This window comes from Lactuca saligna, chromosome 1, assembly GCF_052625555.1.
Source record: "Lactuca saligna cultivar CGN05327 chromosome 1, ASM5262555v1, whole genome shotgun sequence".
Classification (NCBI taxonomy): domain Eukaryota; kingdom Viridiplantae; phylum Streptophyta; class Magnoliopsida; order Asterales; family Asteraceae; genus Lactuca; species Lactuca saligna.
This window is the reverse complement of record NC_136417.1, coordinates 8,046,282-8,054,753: the sequence shown is the minus strand read 5'-3', so window position 1 is coordinate 8,054,753 and position 8,472 is coordinate 8,046,282. Positions and strand designations below refer to the sequence as shown.

Genomic DNA, 8,472 nt, shown 5'->3' with positions numbered 1-8,472 from the left:
AGGGCGTAAGATGGATGAACCATCAAGTTGTTTTGTTTACAAGTCACTATATGTAAATATTTGTTGAATGACTTGTAATGTTATCGTTTATGCTTATTGGTCTATATCGGAACATGACACCCCGAGTTTTGATTATATAATGAAAAATACATTTCTTTTATTTTTGAGAACAAATTCCGCAACTCTTTCAAATCAAAAGGATTTACTCTGAATTTATTTTAAAAGCATAAATGAAAATCGGTTTTTTCTGGCCGAGATTTTGGGGATGTCACAATATATATATATATATATATATATATATATATATATATATATATATATATATATATATATATATATATATATATATATATATATATATATATATAAAAGCAATTAAAGTTTTGATCATAGAATCCAAATTTAAATTCTATAATTTGTTCATACAATATGATCCTTTTTATAATGAATATATTATATTCCTTTTAAGTAATGTAGTCATGTTGACATTGACCTCTGCTGGCAGCAAATTTCATGCCTTGAGCTGACAAGTAGACAATAGATTATTCAACTTGAAATGTCATTATCTTTTTCCTAATTTCTTATATGTTATTGTCACTATTTGATAATTATCTTGGCGACCTGTTTCTAAAATTTTACTCTAAAATTTATTTGTTCTTTTTAGTAAATCTGAACAAATTACTTGCAGGCGTTACGTTTAAACATGATGTATGATAATCGATAATATGTTTTATCTAACGTTTTTCTATCATACTTTCTAATTTTGGTTTTATAAAATTTGCACCAGTATTAAATATATTTTAGTTTTAAATTTTTCTGGTGTAAATGAGCAGTGAGAGCCTCGTATTTTAGGGCGACATTGGTAAGATTATCAAAATTTTGTTTAAAAAGCAGCAGTAGAGGTTTGGTTTGAAATGTTTAAATATTATTTATTATTGCAGCACTAAGAATCTCTTCCAAACTCTTTTTTCATTTTAATAACTATAAACATGACATGACATGACGATTCTTTTAGCTTACACACACCATTTGTTTTGTAACACAATATTAAGCAAATAAGATATCTGAAATACAATCTTTTGATTGTGTTTCTAAAAAGAACATCTCCCTAACATCATAATGAATTACACAGCAACAATATCTCAAATACATTGGTTTTTATTAATCTGGTATATATATTTTGCTTTTTATGTAGCTGTGGTTCCTAATGTAGCAGTCTTTTTTTGGTGGATAAGATCTGAGAGTGCACTATCGATCTTTGCAAACACAACCTCCTTCGGGAGACTTCCATCCACCTGAAACAAACAACAAACAAACAGACTTCCTATTTATTTAAAAATGTAAAAAAATACATATATAGTAATGTAATTAATATATTTGTTCATATTCCACATAAATAAAAGATAGGACATTCAAGCAAACTATGTTTTGGAGTATGGATTTAAATAGCAAGAATCATTTGACCAAGTTTAAATTTGAGGTAAAGTCAACAAAGTGGAAAGCTGCATGCATACCTTGACTGTAATATCTTCATACATGGAAAGGACTGATTCTACATTTTGGTTATGTGTTTGCAACCGAAGCTTTACCTGATATAAATATAATAATAATTAATCAATTACATGATAAAATGCAAAACACAAAAGGAACAGGGTTTATACTTTATAGTCATCTATATGTTATTATTAGGACTTGATGGGGGAAGCCTCCTTTCACTTCACTTACTTTCTGTAGTAAGTTGTTCTTTGTGCATCAAGTTAAGAAGAAACACTTGTATATAAGTCATCACGTCCTCATTTAAGTCAAAATGAAACACTGATAACAATCTTTATCGATAATTTTCTGCTTAAATTCCCTATATTTCAGGGCAGTGGGACTGGGACAAGGAAACCCTCATATGAAAAAGACGTGAATACCCTCCTCATCCTCATCATCAAAAAAGCCCTACAACTAGATGTGTTTAACATGTTGAAATGTGATTGCATGATTTCAGCCAGTTGAATTTATTGCATAAAATAAATTGGCATTAAAGAGAACAATTTAATTAAAATACCTAAAGATCAAGAACAGATGCAATGGAGGGGGATCACAAAGATCATAACAACTGTAAAAAGAATTGAATTTAACAAAAACTTACTCTTTCTTCTGTATCATCAAAACGTTGGGTGAGCCTTGCAGCAATTTCTTCAGTTTCAGGGGGTGAATATGTCAAATGATATATTCTACCAGTAACAGGATCCAACCTACGCCCAACCACTCTATCAACCAGAATCTCCTGAGGAACCTGTTAATAATCAATCACACAAATGGATTCAAATGTACCTTCAAATTCAATCCAAAAAAAAAAAACATAATTTACAAATCTCACTTCAAGAAGAATAAAAAGGTCTGGATGAAAACCAAAGGCTTGAAGTGCAGTTGCTTGTGATGAGCTTCTTGGGTATCCATCTAAAAGCCAACCTTTTTCAGCAGAATCTGGTTGTGATAAACGATCCTTCACCATCTATATCCAGGGAAGAAATAATTATAAAAAAGCTCTATGTATAAAGTTTTACAATGAAGGTCAAAGAATCCTACATACCATGACAACTATCTCATCTGGAACCAACTGTCCTTTCTCCATATATTCCTTTGCTTTCTTACCATTTGCAGATCCCACTTCAACTTCTGCTCTCAGTAAATCTCCTGCTGCAATGTGCACCAAATCATACTGCAAGTGCGAAGATAGATTAATTCAATGCATGCTACATCAAGGAAATCAATATTCATGGGTGTGATGCAAATCATCTAATATGAAGTTATAAAGCCCCCAATACACAAAAAACAGAAGCATTTTGGTATCTATTTGGCAAAGGGAGATGGATCACAATTATGAGACAGACACCAAGAAAGAAAGAGTTTAACCTTAAGTATTGCCATGGATACCTATGAAAAACTTGATGGAGAAATGGGTAATCAAGCAAATGAGAGAATCAGTTATGTAAGCAAAATCTAATCCAATACTTTGATGAAATTTATTACCAAGTGAACAGAAGCTTTGATAAGGCAAATGAAATTGAAATTGGAAGTAAACAAAAGGCAGTAGAGTTGTTTCCCAAATTGACTCACTTTACTAGTAATTAGCTGGCATTGTGTTCCTTTACCAGAAGCAGGAGCTCCAGATATCATAATTTTCAAAGGCTCCCGAGGTTTCTCCGTTGATGCCAAAATCTGCCAATAACCAAAAGTACTAAATACAAATAAAAGATTTTGGTAAACATCACTTGAATCGAATTCAGTCATGTAGAGCAATATTGAAGCGGTTACCAAAGAAGAGCGTCGATTTGTTTGCCTACATCGGCGTGTAGCAGAATTTACAGCAGCAATGGGAGAGACGGTGAATGAGAATGATGATGACGAATGTTGTGGATTGGGGAAATCATGGAGACAAAACGAGGGATTCGGATGTTTCGGCTTCGATAACATCGTAGACGAGTTCAAATAAGGCCACGAAGCCATAGCTCCGATTCGGACTCACTGTCAATTCCCTCGTTCTTCTCTCCTCAATTGCACGCAGCAGAGGAACAACACCTAGGCTACCAGCACTACACTACTGGTTTCCGATATGTAACAAACACGTTTGGAGTGGTGAAGTGAACTACAAAAACTCAATAAGGATCCATAGACCGATTTCATGGACCTCCGTCTCCGCGGAGAAAGATTTGGTACTACGGACCCCTACAATCTCAATCCCATTCAATAATCTCTAGCCCCAACGGCGCTGTCGTTTAGCATGTAGGTATCCCTTACTTCTTAATAGGTATCACTTACTTCTTAATGAGTATCACTTATTTTTTAAGTGAAAGTCGACAACTATTTTTCACAAACTAATTAAATACCAACAAACCCAATTACTTCTCTACAAAATTAACCAATTTATACATTTTCAACTTTTGATATGTTATTCCAAGTCAAACCTGTTATTTGCAATTTTATATTTTTGGCTTAATTTATAAACTTTATTGCAAACTTAGTCAAACTTTAAATTTTAATATTAATCGGTCCAAATTATATTTTTTACAAATGCAGTCCAAAATTAGTTTTTTTTTTTTTTTTTTTTTTAATTTTTAATAAACCTTTTTAGTTTTTACAGCTTTCTCTATATTTCCAAAAACTTTTTTTTTAATTAATACTTTTTGTACATTTAAAAATATATATTTCAAGCTTTTTAAACTTTTGTATCTTGTAAAAAATCTAAAAAGAAAAGTTGTTAATTTCTTTTTAAAAAAGCTTGTCAAACAATTTAAAAAAGATGTAAAAGAAGTTTAAAAAATGTTGTAAAACAATTTTAAAAACATTCCAACAAAGTTTAAGAATATTCTAAAAACATTATAGAAAATACACTGTAAAAAGGTTAAAACCGTTAAAAAAGTTCTAAACTGTAAAAAAGATTAAATAGGTTCTACAAAAAGTTATAAAAGCGTTGAATATGTATTTTATAAAAAAATTAAATAGTTGGTTTTCCAAAAAGAGGGTAACCCTTTATACATTACATCCAAAATACGTCTTATAATTTTACGAATTATAGCTTCTTTTATCCCTTACACTTACACCCAAAATATGCCCTAAAAATACATTGTCGTTTTCTATCGCTCTAGCCAGAAAATTTCAATGTAGTATTACAACAAGTGATTTAGAAAGAGCAATATGGTGGGATGGTATAAACCATAAACCTGAATGAAAGAAAACTGTATAGAGGTCATAGATACTATTATCTTTTTATGAATGGCCAAATGGGTTGATAAAAATGAAGTTGAAGATTCATTATTTCCATTTGTTTTTCTTTAGACAATAGACCCTAACATGTTGACATGCTGTCTTACATTTGACGTGCATTGAAACGTGAATAGGACACAAATTGTATTTATATATTTTTTTTATTGCATCCACAAAAATAGAACAAAACAGACGAAATGGATTCGCGTTCACCAATTTAAAAAAAAATAATGAATATCTCATAACGAAAATGGGCCTCAAATGCTAGTTATGTAACAAACAGAAGTGGGGCTGTGCATGGGTCGGTTTTGGACCCAAACCCAAACCAATCCATAAATGGTCGGTTTCTGGTTTTCAGAACCCAATAGGATCGGTGTCTGGTCGGTTTGGTTTTTCGGGTTCTGAGATCAGTTTGGACAGTTTTTCGGTTTTTTGGGTTCAACTCATATACTCACGGGTTCTGGGTTTAAACCCATGGGTTTTGAGTTTTAACCCATTTTCCATAAATGAAGCAACAAGTTAAATATTTTAAAAAACACCAAATAAAAGTTAAATACTTCAAAAAACATGAGTTACAACAAATAATCTACTACAAGTTAAAACCAAAGCCCGAAATAATCTGTTACAACCAAAACACAATCAAGTATGGGTAGTTTCTTGGGTTGGATGAGTCGGCTTCTTGGGGCGGTTTGTCGGTTTTAAGTATGGGTCGATTTCTTGGGTTGGATGGGTCGGTTTCTGAGTAAAAACCGAAACCGAACCCGATTTTTCGGTTTTTAAAAATATCAAACCCAAACCGTCAGTTTTGCTTCGGTTTCGGTTTCGTCGGTTTCTCGGTTTTTTGGTTTGGGTTTGCTCACCCCTACAGAACTTTAACTCTATGTTGTCCAATTGATACTATCGATACGAAGAATCATGATATGTGACCAAATTTTAGTGCTCAATATTCCTCGTAACTTCAGCATATATTTTATTTTGTCTCGTGTTTCTTTTTACATATGCAATATATTCCCTCCACAATGAGAAAACAAAAAAAAAAAAAAAATAATATAACAAATCTACACCTTTTGGGAGGAGCAAATCATAAGCAACGTGTCTCCGAAGTACAGGAAGTTCTTTCTTTTCACGTTCACAATCTTCAAGCCATACCTTTTTCACCACATTGATGACACCCATAGCAGAAAGGTTCCTTACCTCTTTCTTCTCACTGCATTGTTCATAGAAAATGAGTGGCACATAAACAAATTAATAAAATACTATAAGATAAGTGATTGGCATGAAAAAATATACTTGCATTTCCGAGGGAGTTCCAACAACAATGTGTGTTAACTGATCATTAAGAGACATATAACGAGAACCACTTCCTCTTCTAACCATGTTCACCAATCGATGCATTTCAGAAGCATCAAAACCAACAAGATGAATTTTGCAATTCAACAAGTACAAATCGTTGTCTTCAGATTGAGAATCTTCATTAATGTCCAGAGTTGCTTCCAGGTCAGCATCACATGAAATATCTTGATGGGTCATGGAAATTGGAGCACCACCCTCCTTTGAGTTTCTGATAACCTTGTTTTGGCTACAAGTCTTTTGATTGTTCATGGATATGACAGGATATGACTCCTCATTCAAACATGCTATTCATCACAAAAAAAGATAATTCATATCAAACATTCAGAACATCACAAAGTCTCAAGTCTGTGAATGAAGTTAAGCATTGCCTTTTCTAGCAATAGACTGGTAGAACCATGTTCTAGTAACAACACAAATTTGACCCCATCTTTTCGCAACCTTGTATTTGTCACCTTCAGGAGTGTGGATTAGTGGTTAAGGTGACATTAATCTACAAGATGTAATCCACTTAAAGTATGATTAAACATGATTCACAAAATGATTAAGGATATATCACACACTAGATGAGTACTCTTTTTTGTGAGTTCAGCAGAATATTTTCCCCCATTCTGTAGGACAATCTTTTTTATCTCCTCACGTTCATCTGTGAGAAGCAAACATGTTAGCCATGTTAACAAATTCACAGTTAACTTATTTTGATTTTCATGATATATATATATATATATATATATATATATATATATATATATATATATATATATATATATATATATATATATATGTTCAACCTGAAGGCATTTGGGTGACACTAATTCTCAACCCAGAAAAGGGAAGAACTCTGTATGAGTCATGAGGAACAACACGATGCTCTTTCTAGCACTGGTGCACCCAATTCTCAGAGACAATAATGGGTTTCTTCAAATTGTTCAAAGCCCACTGCAAAACATGTAAAAAAAAAAAAGCAAACTAGATGACTCAACAAGCTTCAAAATTATGGTGGTTGAGACTTGAAAGTGTAAAAGTATTGATAAATGCATATTCAGACTTGAAAATATGACAAAGCAACAAAGAAAATACACAAGTTATTACTCTTGTGAAAACAGAACAGAAACAAACCTTGTATTTTCCAGCTAGTACATTCTTCACAATGACAAAGTTAATGTCTGATGATGCTTTACTTTGCAACAAACCTCCCATAGCAGTCACTAACTTGTCAATCTCATTCTACAAGACATTTTTACAAAGAATAAAATAAGAAACGAAGTTTTCTAAAGATGTATTTACATATAAAATTTACAAATAAGACGAGTCAAGAAATAATGTCAAGAAACATGATATATTCTTGTGGTGTCCCTTTTTCATCTCATTAAGGAAGAAGGTCGGATGTAACTAAAAAGAAAAAGAAATACATTCTAGTTTCTAAACACAACAATACTTGTAAAGATTAGTAATAAGCATGGGAAAAAAACCTTTCTCTCCATTTTAAAGCCAGATGCCAGTATCTTGACTCCATCCATCGCAAGGCAACATGTGAATACTTGTTTTGGCAGTTCTCTATGCTCTTTTGCACATGAAAAAACACATTGAGGACCTGTAAAAAGTACAAGTAGCTAATTGTAACACACCAATTAGGGGCCTTCTAAGCGCTTGCAGTATATATTAACTAAGTATACACAAATTCAAGTGATTCAGAATATGATAGCATGCATAATGAAATTATTACTAATTCTTAGAATAAAATTAAAACCTAAACAAAGTGACAGAGAGGAGGTCTGGCCAAACAAATAAAGATCAAGGAACCTGGAAGGGTAAGCTCACAGTCATACCAAGCAAATTACAACCTTTCTGGCGCAGATCATTGAACTTTTCCTGCAAAAATCATTGGAAACAATTGATAAACTCCAAATTCTTACAAATACACAGTCAATATCTACCAGTACTAATACAATATGCATATACATGATCTCGAGAGGCGATCACGTGGTAATCATCAGGTCCATTCCGGGAAGGATCACAGCACAGGAAGATCTCCGCTCCATTATCTTTCAGAACGTCGTGAAGCGAATCGAATATCTCAGGCGGCACTAAATTCCTAGAGATGAACACATTCGCTCCCTTGAACGTCGTCTTCCTCATCATCTCCTCAATCTTTTATCAGCCTACTAAATAGCAGAGAAAGAAGATATTATTTATCGAGAAAATTGAATTAAACAGTATCAAGTTACCGTAAATCCGTAATCGAGCAAAGTAGGTAGCTTCATATAGCATCGAAGATTGATTTGCAATACACAAACTGCTACAAGTTATTAGTTACGTAAATCAAGGAGATAATTACGACGAAACACTAGAAAATCTGGGAAACAA

At 32.7% G+C, this 8,472-nt stretch overlaps 1 protein-coding gene and 1 pseudogene across 1 annotated transcript; both read right to left on the bottom strand.

The window, feature by feature from the left end:
• Nucleotides 1–1,028: 1,028 nt before the first annotated feature.
• Nucleotides 1,029–3,744, bottom strand: AMK2 (adenosine monophosphate kinase). Its single transcript, XM_078992945.1, has 7 exons — nucleotides 3,307–3,744; nucleotides 3,109–3,210; nucleotides 2,582–2,710; nucleotides 2,369–2,503; nucleotides 2,138–2,284; nucleotides 1,515–1,589; nucleotides 1,029–1,295 (listed from the first exon to the last, which is right to left on the bottom strand). Exons 1-7 carry the CDS (start codon nucleotides 3,496–3,498, stop codon nucleotides 1,188–1,190), a joined length of 888 nt encoding a protein of 295 aa, XP_078849071.1. The 5' UTR covers nucleotides 3,499–3,744; the 3' UTR covers nucleotides 1,029–1,187.
• Nucleotides 3,745–5,725: 1,981 nt separating this feature from the next.
• Nucleotides 5,726–8,244, bottom strand: LOC145002335 (uncharacterized; annotated as a pseudogene).
• Between the last annotated feature and the right edge of the window lie 228 nt (nucleotides 8,245–8,472).